This window comes from Xyrauchen texanus, chromosome 2, assembly GCF_025860055.1.
Source record: "Xyrauchen texanus isolate HMW12.3.18 chromosome 2, RBS_HiC_50CHRs, whole genome shotgun sequence".
In the NCBI taxonomy this organism is placed as follows: domain Eukaryota; kingdom Metazoa; phylum Chordata; class Actinopteri; order Cypriniformes; family Catostomidae; genus Xyrauchen; species Xyrauchen texanus.
The window spans coordinates 9,522,827-9,535,626 of record NC_068277.1 but is presented as its reverse complement, the minus strand read 5'-3'; the positions used below and the strand labels follow the sequence as shown (position 1 = coordinate 9,535,626).

Sequence of the window (12,800 nt, the reverse complement as noted above, 5' to 3'; positions counted from 1 at the left end):
TTGGAGCAGCCCGGTGGCCAGCCGTGTGGCTGAATTAAGTGCACTGATAGGTGGGTGCCAGAGGGCGGACTTACCCCTGCTGCTCCAGGGAAGGCAGGACGTGGGATGCCTGGAAGACCCAGCTTGTTGTGGATGGCTGTGGCGGAGACGATCTGGGCTGAAGACATGGAGGCCATGCTCTGGAGAGCTTTGTCCTTCACACTTTGATCCTTCAACAGCATTTACAAAAAGAATGACTCAGAAGGGTACAAATACAGTAAACTAGGGGTAAAACAGTTCCCATAGAAAAAAACATGGTTCAGTTTGCATGTCTGCATGAAGTGCTTCTTAATCTCATGTTTAATGAGTCTGACAGCACTTTTGAAGTATGCATTCTTTTAATACAAATGTAATATTTGTAATATTAATAATGTAATAATTGCAAATTATCAGGAAAACAACGAGTGACAGTTTATGTCAGTTTCTTTAACTTTGGGCACTTTTAGCCCAGCAAAATAATGGTAATGACGCCAAATTAAAATAATTGCTCTTCACTGACAATTTTGTTAACTGGGTTCACAAGTACCCTAACTTATTTAAGGGCAAAACAGTTTGTTGTGGTGGAAATGATGCCACAAATGTGCAACATAATTTTTCACACATAAATAATGTAAAAGGTTTGTTAACCCTTTAAGCTCTGAAGGTGTTTTAAAGATTTCCTGTTTCAGTGGCATACCTGATCTTAACTATTTGTGATCATCACAAAGGTAGTGAAGCGAGTTGAGCCATTCGCAGTGTTAAAATAACAGTTACCATTATAAATCGGTCTCAGCCTCACGTTTCCTAATCAGTCCATCCTTAATAGCAACATAGAAAATATATAGTGGAACACAAAACTGTTATACAAACCAAACCATGAGGAATTTGAACCGTTTCACCCCAAGAAAGAACACGGAACATAGAACACGGAAAGACAAAGCAGCCCAGACCCTTACACACAAAGGTACATGGACAAAAGGTGTGTTAAATCATTTTCCAAAGCCATAAAAGCAGTTAAAAGATATGTACTACAGTATTAAAGACACTGAAAGTCTGAAAAGAACGAAGCCTGAAGCGCAGAGGATGGGAGATAATAATGTTGATTATAGAGTGAAGAACTGAAAGAACTGAATCCATCTAGTAGTGATATTGATGTTATTTTTTTCTAATAAAGTGCATTGTATCCATTGGGAACAAGGGTTAAGTAATACTAACTTTCTGTTTCTGTGGTTTGTAATGTTCTCATTGTAAAAGCTCCCATCAACGTCAGCAAACTGAGCAGAGCAAACCATACAGACGAACGTGCTGAAGAAAAGGGGCTGAAGGACACTGATGTTTCTCCTTTACATGTCTTCCTTGTTATTTGTACAAGGAGACCAAAAGCGATATCTGAAAATAGACTTTTAAAGACTCAAAGAATGTCTGTGCACAGACGGATTTCTAAAACTGGTCATTTAATTAACTGAGCTAAAATGTGTATGCCGAAACGCAACAAAGCCTAACATTCCACAGACAGATTATATAGTGTGCACGTGTGTATCAGGCTATTGTTCAGATCAGTATGGAAGTCCAGCCAACCCGATCTCGCGAAAATTCGTAAATAATTTACAAGTTGGCTATTTCGTATGGTCTTGCGCGAATGTTGTTCGCATAAACTCGTACGACTTCATCACGTGCAAATTCCAGGATGTCTAATGCGGAAGTAAGCGTGAGTTCGCACACGAGGCGCTAAGGACATACTTATTAATAATGCGCCTTGCCTAAACCCCTTATCTAAACTTAACCAATCGGTAGTGTGTAGACATGCTAGGAAGCTGTTGAGTGTGACAGAAGTAATTGTTGCGTATTAGATGGAAACGATGTCCAGCGACGTCATTGGCTGTAGTAAAAGCCGTTGGAATTCAAACGAGTGCAGTCACACGATATCATAGGAATTAGCCAAATGTAGAAAAGTCGTACGTATCCTTACAATTTCACCATGAGAGTGTGTTGGTCCTGCCTTTGAACATTTGAAAAAAACAACTGTAGTACAAAGACTTTGAAAGTCAGTGGGCAGATGCACAAGTTGAGAATGAACATGCTGGCAGTAGCGATTCAAGAGTGTGCGTATATATATGATAGAGAGCAAGAGAGAAAGAGAGCTGGCTTAGAGACAGGCAGAGAGGCTCAGTTCTCAAGCAGGTGTTTAGCAGCTGCTATAAAGCGACAACATAAGCGGAAGACATTCCTCAGCTAGTTCAGCGACACATCAATGCAGTCAAGAGCATTAAGAAATTGTACTTACCATGCTCGTCACCTAAACACAAACAAACAGGGTTTCATTGTAAATTTTAAAGTTTAGAGTATATTTATGTTACAATTTTTCTAAGAGTGCGCTGAGAAATTGAGGCAATTTCACAGATTTCCACACAACAGCTATACCTGCAAAAAACTGGCATAAAGCATTATGTTGAGGTTTTGATTCAGGAGAATTGGTGTCATCACCAGGCCTCTTAATAAGCTGAACCAGCAAGACTTTTGGTCAACCAGCTTCACCAGAGAGTCAGTGCTGGTCAACCACCAGCACAGGCTTGGATTGTGAACAGTATGGCTATCCAAAAGCTAGACCAGCACTAACCAGCATAAACCAGCATCGCCATACTGTTTACTTTGACCAGTATGATATTCTAGGTTGACCAAAAAAGCACTAACTAACATAAACCAGCCTGGACCAGCACAGCCATTCAGTTTACCTTTGATAGTTTGACAAGTTGACTTTCTGGAAAAGCTTGTTGGCCAAGAGTGTCTGCTGGTTCAGCTAGGTAGGTAGCACCAAACTAGCCCTAACCTGGATAAAAAAGCCTGGACTAGCATAGCAATACTGTCTACCCACAAAACTTTGATTGTATAATATTTTAGTAAAGCTGGTTGACCAAGCAACTCTTGCTGGTTAAGCTAGATAGGAAGTCCTAAACCAGCTCTAACCAGCATAAACCAGCCTGGACCAGCAAACCCACAAAGTTTACTTACACTGCTTTGACAAGTTCACTCTCTGGTAAAGCTGCCTGACCAAGAACGTCTTCCTGGTTTAGCCATAACATGCATAAACAATGCTGGACCAGTATAGTAGGGAAGTGCAAAACTACTTGACTTGTCTGTGTTAAGGATACTGCATGATTAGGCTTTGTTATGTTCATGTCCTGATTAGATGAGTTTCAGAGGGATATACGGATGCTAAGCGGAGCACTTCAACATGGTCACGAACCCCAATTCAACAAAAATAAATATGCTAGTTAGGAAGCACAAAAACAGCACAAACCTGCATAAAACAGCCTGGACCCGCATAGCGATACTGTTTACCAAAACTATGACCAGTATGGTATTTTTTTAGTTAAGCTGGTTGACCAAGAAACTCTTGCTGGTAAGGCTAGTTAGGAAGCCCTAAACCAGCCATAACCAGCATAAACTAGCCTGGATCAGCATAGCAATACTGTTTACCAACAAAATTTGAACCAGCTGACTTTCTGGTAAAGCTGGCTGACCAAGAACGTCTAGTTGGTTTATGTAGGTTAGTACTGTTTTGGTGCTTCCTAACAAGCTTAAACAACTAGACGTTCTTGACCAAGAACGTCTAGTTGGTTAAGCTTGTTAGGAAGCACCAAAACAGTACTAACCTGCATAAACCAGCCTAGACCAGCATAGCCATAATATTTGCCCAAAAATTTGATCTGTATGGTATTTCTGGTAAAGCTGGTAAACTAAGAAACTCTTACTGGTTAAGCTAGTTAGGAAGCCCTTAACCAGCATAAACCAGCATGGACCAGCACAATACTATTTACCAACAAAACTTTAACTTTCTAGTTAACTATTTAACTAGTTAACTATTTCTAGTAAAGCTGGTTGACCAAGAATGTCTTCTTGGTTAAGCTAGTTAAGAAGCACCAAACCTGCCTTAATTTGCATAAATGAGGCTGGACCAGCATAGCAATAATATTTACCCACAAAACATGGACAAGCTAACTTTCTGATAAAGCTGGATGACCATGAACATCTTGCTGATTAAGCTAGTTAGCAAGCCCTTAACTTGCCCTAACCAGCATATTCCAGCCTGGACCAGCAAAGCAATACTATTTACCAACAAAATGTTGACCTATATATTATTTCTAGTACAGCTAGTTGACCAAGAATATCTTCTTGGTTAGGCTAGTTAAGAAGTACCAAATCTGCCCTAACTTGCATTAATGAGGCTGGACTAGCATAGCAATAATCTTTACCCACAAAACTTGGACAAGCTAACTTTCTGACATAGCTGGTTTACCAAGAACGTCTTGCTGGTTAAGCTAGTTAGGAGGCACCAAAGCATTACTAACCTGCATAAACCTGCATAAACCAACCTGGACCAGCATAGCATTACTGTTTACCCAGAACATTCACCCGTATGGTATTTCTCGTAAAGCTGGTTGACCAAGAACCTCTTCCTGGTTAAGCTAGTTAAGAAGCTAAAAACCAGCACATAACCTGCATAAAGCAGGCTGGACAAGCATAGTCATGCTGTTCACAAACAAAACTTTAACCAGTGTGGTCTCTCTGGTGAAGCAAGTTTACCAGGAAAGTCTTGCTGGTTACACTAGTTAAGCATTAACCAGCAAAAAAGCATTGAAATTCATGCTGGTTTTCACGGGTCTTTTCAAAAGGGATTTAATACAATGAATGAAATGTTGGATAACAATGCTGGCAAAGCCTACATAAGGATTACTATTTACAAATTTGATAACATTTTGAAATGATGCATGTTTCTAAAAAAGAATATATGCTACGTCCTACAAAGTCACACTGCAAACAGTAATAGTAAAATCAAGATTAACTCAATGTGAGCGCTGAGCGGACAGATGAACTGCAATAAGTATCTTTACAGAAATGTATAGCTGATAATATGGCAGTTTGAGATCACTGTGGCTAGGTTTTCATTACAGACTAGCTCAAAGAGTGGCACCATATTGACTGTCATTTCAGTCAACATGTCTCAGATAAGAGCACACTGGGCAGGTTTACTTTAATGCTACGCTGCAAATGGCAGGAGGGAGCTCAAATTCTTCCCTGCTCCTGATTTCTAATTTGCTTTAGATGAGAGCAGACAGAGACCCATACAAAAGCTGGCTGTCTTTACTCAGGCAGCCGCCAGTGTCCCTGAAAGACCAGCCATTCATAACAGAAATGCACACAAAACGCTCAACTAGGCACACACACTTACACACACACAAATGGGGGGATTCATTAATCTATCTGAGTAAACTGGAAACTGTGGTAAAGTGTGTTGGTCAAAAGGAGTTAGTCATCACCTTACAAAGAGAAAGAAACAGAAGGAGAAAGAGAAGTCAGTCTAACCTAAATGTCTTTTCTGTAAAAACACAGACATTAGGACACAACCCTTGCAGATGTGTCTTAAATGACAGGTCAATTTATTATCAGATTATCCCATACACAAAAGCCCCCCTTTTAATGTAAGCCACAGCCTTTGTGGATGAGATGTATTTGATGTACGGTGATTATATGCAGCACATTTAGCTGTTTATATGGCTGAATCACACAGGAGGGACATTTGGAAATGGTGGGGGGTGGGTGATTTCAGTAGTTTCATTAATGCAGCATGATGGAAGCGTTTGACGGCCAGTGGGTTATTGGGGAAAAAAGAGCCAAGAGAAGGAGTGAGGACTGAAGTGAACAACACAAAAAGCATCTTTGCCTTTGCGACACCTCTAATGGGCCTCTTTGGTCCAGATTTCTTGCGCAGGGAGTTTGGGGAGAACAGATGACCTCATTAAACTCCAGAAGAGAGAAAGGCAAAGCAGCGTACGCTCAACTCTAGATTGGTGCCCTTCCAAAAGTCATGTTGTTTTATGCAGTGACCAGAACCCTGCCGAACTCTGACCTGCAGCTCTCAGCCGCTCTTCACCAGCTGAAGCGTACTGCCAGCATAAGAACACACTCCACACACACATGCAAACACAACAGAGACAAATGCATTCGCCAGCAAAGACCAGCAAAGTGCAAAATGCTTTAGAGGTTTTTTGTTTTCTGAAACAAATCAGGAATGTTACAAATCCCTTTAAATTAATAATTAATGGTAATTCTTCAATGCGGCAAACTTAAAGGGACAGTTCACCCTAAAATAAACATTTTGTTATTATTTACTCACCCTTATGTTGTTGCAAACCCAAATGACTTTCTTCCTGCCATGAAATACAAAAGGAGATGTTTGGCAGAATGTTAGCCTCAGTCACCATTCTCTGTCATTGTACGGGAGAGAAAAAAGATGCAATGAAAGTGAACGGTGACTGGACCTAAAATCTCCTTCTGTGTTCCATGGAAGAAAGTCATACAGGTTTAGAACATAATGAAGGTGAGTAAGTGATGATTTTTGTAATTTCTGGATAAACTATGCCTTTAACATTTCACGTAAAAAATACTGGAACTGGTCATTAAAACACACAGATTTCAATTGCACATTAAATAATCTGTGAGAAGTTTCAGTTTCATAATATAAGCTATGGGATCATTCTTAATATGTAATAAGTGCTAATTTTTAAAATACAAGATTAGTTGATCCAAATATGAAAATTCAATCATTGTTTACTCATCCCTGTGTTGTTATAACACTATTTGGCTTTCATTCTTTTTCTTAACACAAAGGGAAACAACTGTGAAACAATTGTGTGCTCTGTGATGTCATACAGTGGCAGTTATGGTGACCACCTCTTCAAACTTCAAAAGAATGCAAAAGTATAATTCAGAATTATTTCGTGAAAATTTTCACTGACCGTTAATCTCCTGTGCACGTTCGTGATAGGGTTATAACAACACAGGGTCGAGTAAACAATGACTGAATTTTCATTTTTGGGTGAACTATCCTTTTGAAATGGACAGTATACACCACCGGTCAAAATTTTAGACAGTATACTTATTATTAATTAACCTTATTACTATTTTCCACATTGTAGAATAATAGTAAAGTCATCAAAACTATGAAATAGCACAAAGTGAAGTATGGGAATTATGTTAAATAAATTAAAACCATCTTAAACTGTATTGAATTCTTCAAAGGTCCCAACCAACTTCATGAGGTGCTCCATGAGATGCTTTTCGTCACTATTACGCCAAACTAAACAATTAAAAACAATAGTGTTTGTAAAGCAACTCATATATAGGAACAATTTATATTTCTCTACAAAAGTTATTTCAAGCATTTAGCATACGCCTTTAGATCAAATGGTTTTTAAGATTATGAGAAACATACATTCAGTGTGACTTTTGACTGGTAGTGTAATATAATTTGATTTCTAATGACATTTTTTATAGAACATTTCCATATGCCACAACAGGTACGGGCTGTAGATGTAGTTTTGATTGTGAACTTTTCTATAAAAATAAAAAAAATACTCACAGTCCCCAAAATTAGAGGGATGGAAATTTACGGGATTTATAAAACCTCCAAGTCGGTGAGCAGAAAAATTTCACCGCATTATGGAACAGACGTGTAATAGTTGCCTTTGCTTTCCAGAGGCTATTGAATTTCTCATCCATATTAATTTCTAAAGCATATGCTTCTTTTTAGCTTTGGTGTGTGTGCCAACAGTTACTCCACTCCTGCTATATTTAAACCTGCAGTCGCAGTAGGATCTATAGTGTTAGCCTCACAGCACATGCACTTAGTGGTCAATGAGACACGGGGGGGAAGACAGTCATTAAAACAGACGTCTACTGATGAGTGACCGTTGAAGAGACACTGAAGGGAGGATGTTCATCGGGGGACTAGATCAGGGGGTAGAAGTGTTGAATTATGTATGCTAAACAGGCGGTCACATGCAAGGGATCTGGGTTACAGGAATTAGAGCAACAAGGCATACACCAGGAAACAGGAAGTGACACGCATGGCAACCACAAGCCCAAAAGCAGAAAAGCGCATACCTTTAGCTTGGAATGAAACTCACGAGATTTCCTTCTGGCAAGAACCTGAATGTGACTAGATACCTGCGGGGTAGGGGAGGGGAGGAAAACAAAGGAACAGCCTGTAACCATGGCGATAAAAAGCCCCCCTGCAACTGGGCAGAGCCAGACGTACCTTGATGGCAGCTTGGATTTCTCGAACTTTCTTTCTTGCTAAGACCTGTATGTGACTAGACACCTCCATTAAAAAAAAAAAAAAAAACAAGAAAGGCAAAAAGAAAAGAAAACAATGAAGAATTATATACATTTTTAAAGGATTAGTTCAACCAAAAAAATAAATAAATCGGCCATCATTTACTCACACTCATGTTGTTCCAAACCGACCATATGACTTCCATGTAACACAAAAGGAAAACATTTTAACAGATGTACTTGTTGCTCTTTTCAATGCAATTACAAGGAATGGGGACTGAGGCTTTCAAACTTAAAAGTGGTCCATGTGACTTATGCGCTATATTCAAAGTCTTCTGAAGCCCTATGATGGCTTTGTGTTAGGAACAGACAAAAATGTAAGTAGTTTATAGAACGATTCATTTATAAATCGGTCATCACTACTTCTCTCACGAGTGCGCCAAAATGTCACAAATGTTTTCAGTGAATAACTTACATTTTTGTTGCTATCATACGGCTTTAGAAGACTTGGAATAAAGCACATTAGATGTATGGGCCACTTTTCTCATTCTTTAATGAGGCTTTTTTTTTACATTTTGAAGCTTGACAGCTTCATTACTCATTCACTTTCATTATTTGGAAAAGAGTGGCCAGAATATCCCTCAAAAATTCACAGAAGAATGGAAGTCATACAATGAGGGTGAGTAAATAATGACAGAATTGTCATTTCTGGGTGAACTATTCCTTTAACAAACAGAACATTTGAAGGGGGGTTTAGTGCGCTTTTCATCCGGCTCCATTAAAAGGAAAGCATGTCCAAGCCGCACAGCGAGCCGACAGCCACCCAGCGTCTGCTCACCTCCTCACTTAAGTGAGCTGATTAAGGAGGATGCAGGCTTCTTAAGTACATTAAGAGAGAGCACAGATGTGATTTTCTGTGTGCTGAATGAGAATGGCTACGTCTAGAATTCTTTGGGGAGGAGAGCGAGAGCGGCCGCACAGGCCTCTGAGCTTTTTAACCACCCCGCTGCATATTCCAACAAGTCATAGTTGTGATTGTGAATTATCTACTAATGGTGTATTAATAGTGGGAGGTTGTGTGATGTTGTAATGAGGCTCTGCTGCGAGGGGTTACACGGAGAGCGTTCCTCATCTTAATCAGGCCAATCATACATAAGTGGCTGTTGAGCGGACCTCACACTGAACGTGGCGTGTTAGTGAGGTCGGTGGTCTCCGGAGGCCTTCCGCTCTCAACTCTCCATCCTGGCAAAGTCACATTTAAACATTTCTCAGCACCACAAGTGGTCCTTTGACCTTTCCAAATTAATTACAACAATCACTTTAATGGTTTAGGCTTGGCCAAATTAAATTAGAATGGAATTGTTGTGATGTTGCAACATGTGGGTCGATTTCTGGACTTTTCTCTTTGCAGTGAGTTTCAACATAAACATTTTGCCATTTGCATGTTTTCTACTATTGTCTGCATATGTTTTGGTGTTTATTCTGGGTTAAAACAGCTTAAGCTCTATCATCAGCTTCTGTGGCATCTTTTAGAAAATTATTTGACTCTAACAAATAAAACAAAACAAAAATCACATTTACAAAAATTATATCTTGATATTTTTCAGCCTCTAAACGATATTCAATATATATTTTAATAATTATGTATTTGCTCTGAAATGGCTCAAAAAATGTGTTTGTATATATAAATCTGAGGAACCATCATTCTGTCCAAACATCAGCTGTATCCATGTAGAATCAATGTTTAAAAGGCATTAAATAAAAATCTAAAAATAAAGGCATGTTTCTCACAGATTTTCACAAAATTAACACAAGGGATAATGAGATTTAATCATTTTCATTGATATCCACTGCACTTTTATGTTTATATTAAAAAAACAAAAAGCATAATTTGCATAAAAGCATAAAAAGAAGCATAATTTGCCTTTTTAACTAAAACATTTTTTTGTGAATGATCAAAGTGGACAAAAACTACACTAATATTGCATAATACTTTAATAACTGTGGGACCTAGTCAAGTTTATTATTATAATATAATACTGAATTATCATTATTATTTTGAGGATAACTTTTGTTTTAAATAAAATATATCTCTGTTCTATTTATTTCACCTATAGCTTTTATTTTGATACTGAAATTGCAGTGTGTATTTTACAGTAAACTATGTTACGCATCTGCTCCTTTTCTGTTATAGGCCACTGAGCCGCATTTGTAGATTTGTATAATAACTTGTAGTGGTTAGTAATGTTTGGAATTGTGTGAATTCTTGAACATGCAGCATTTTTCTTTCACAATGCATGTGAACTGCTATAAAAGTGCTAAAAACACAATCCCATTACCCCCCTGGCATGCACAGGACAGTGCATCAACTGATCATTCTGAAGCGCAAACATACCATTTATTTTACTGATGCTCTATTTATGAAAGTTAATTAATCTTAAACCAATTCACAATATTCACAATATTGCTTAATTTTATTTAGTCCGAAAAATCCTCGTGAATATTCGATACATCGCCCAGCCCTTATTCACAGTAATACACACACAATGGAAGTCAATGGGGCAAAGCAGTTTGGAGGGTTTTAAAGCAGAAATGTGAAGCTTGTATTTTTGTTAAGCACTCCCATGAATTATTACATCTTTTTTTATTTGAATTTGTCAATATTAGATAACTTTTCCCAATAAAAATGTGTGATGTTGAAAAGTTAGGGTTATGCTTTAAAACCTGTGTAAAATTGTATATTTTTTGTTTATTCGGTTGCTGTTCTCTTGCCCCTTTGACTTCCATTGTTGAGTGCATTACTGTAAACACGCTTCTTGCTTGTTTTCACATACTAAGGGATAAGTCAGAATTACTGTTTATGTTAATCGGCGTCATACCACAGATGTTGCTAATAGAGTTTAAGTTGTATGTAACCAGAAATATTCCTTTAACTAATATTACAAAAATGACAAATTATCATGTTCCCTCTCCACTGTTGTAAATCTAGCTGATAATAACTTTGAGACATACACCAACACATAAAGATCACCATAACAAATTACATTAGAGTTAAATGGAAAAACAAGTTACATGAATTTAAACATTTCATAATGAATCATCTGGCATGCATGTAAAAGCAGGTCAGTTTGTCTGTTTTGTGTTTTGCTAGATCAGATCTCAGCATGTAATACACCTTAAAATAGTGCTAGAGATAGGCAATATGTTTGGCAATATGTTTGCTAATATGTGATAAAGTGTTTCTTGGCCATAGCTGTAGTTTAGCACCATGCTCCCAAGCAGCTGAATAATATATCTAAAGTCAAAGCCCAATGTTACGGGTACATCACTCCAAAAATTGCATTAGCGTTCTTGCACCCAGCCTTAACATGCTGCAAAGCTCTATGAGCAGCAATATGTGTTTGTATGCGTGCGTGTGTGTACAACCTATATTTCTACGTGTCAAAGTAGGGATGGGCGATATACTGCTAAGAGTGAGGGGGAATAACAGTATTTCGTTAAAAAAATAAATATTATTTACATGACTGATCAAAAAGGCACCTTTCATTGCGGACCATTTTCTATAGTGTTTGAATCCCTTTTTAAAATGTGTAAATCGACAAGACTGCAAAGAATATTAACAAAATAAATGTTTGCTCAAATCGGCCACCCCTAAGTGTGAGTATCTCTTTATTTCTGCTCTTTGTCTACGTGTGAGATGCAAGTTTTCTGTCTGCAAAAGCTCGGACAGCAGGCGCATTCAACAGCAGTGGCCTGCCCTGTTTAGTGGCATGCATGCAACATCACACAGATTCTCTTACCTGCTTCCTTGTCCTCGTCTTCCCAGTTCTGAGTTTAATATATCTGGCTATCAGCTCATTTCGACCTATGAAAAACCACATAAGACAAGATATGTTAATTGTCTTGTCAATAATGCAATTTATTTGAATCAATTACCCTAATCAAACAGGAAATACATGGCCTCCAGTTGATATGCATAAGCTAAAATTGAGGCAACAGTCTCAATTGTTCCCACCATGTAAGCAACATGTAGCAGTCTTTAACAAACACGCCTAATTTAAATGAAAACATGCCCGTGCATGCGATTACCATGAAAATAGCCCAACAGCTCTACAGCGTTTCAATTTAATCTAATTTAATCCCAATTTCTTCAAAGTCTCACACTAGGAAAAGAAACCGATCCAGACATTCATACAGTTACAGCATGTAACAGCAGAGAGGAAACATATTCATTTAACACACTACTGTTCTCACTAAATAATAATTAAAGCATGGTTTTGTAGTGATCTCCAATTAATGGCAGCTTTACACATTCTTGTGCCCTCGGCACTGCTCTAATTACTGATGCAAGGCACAATGACCCATGCTTAGCCTTTTCATATGGTAATAACATACCGCCACCCCTAAACTATTACGCAAATTATAGGTAAGGAGCCACTCTAATTATGTGTCCAGCTGTAGCCAACGGTTGCCATAGAGCTATCTCTCTTTTTTATCCAGGCCAATGGAATAAAAGTAGCTTTTTAAACAGGCAGCCGCTAAATTTATGTCGCTACAATTTACAACGTGTACCTCAATTTACTCTGGAACAACATTAAACCGTTTCCATCAAAATATTATTTGCATAAAGTAAAAGAACGAGCAAATGGAAGAAGCAAGCCTCCCAA

The 12,800-nt window shown here is 38.3% G+C and overlaps 1 protein-coding gene across 2 annotated transcripts in view; it reads right to left on the bottom strand.

Moving 5' to 3' along the window:
• LOC127660265 (transcriptional enhancer factor TEF-1-like) overlaps positions 1 to 12,800 on the bottom strand; it is a 99,549-nt gene that overhangs the window by 19,977 nt on the left and 66,772 nt on the right. Inside the window, exons 4-7 of one of the 2 annotated variants that reach the window (XM_052150398.1) lie at positions 11,934 to 11,998; positions 8,117 to 8,179; positions 7,963 to 8,025; positions 75 to 209 (exon numbers count right to left, since the gene is read on the bottom strand). In XM_052150398.1, coding sequence (XP_052006358.1) covers positions 75 to 209; positions 7,963 to 8,025; positions 8,117 to 8,179; positions 11,934 to 11,998 — 326 coding nt within the window. The remainder of the gene's footprint in view (positions 1 to 74; positions 210 to 7,962; positions 8,026 to 8,116; positions 8,180 to 11,933; positions 11,999 to 12,800) is intronic. The other variant, XM_052150405.1, reaches the window with a different exon arrangement.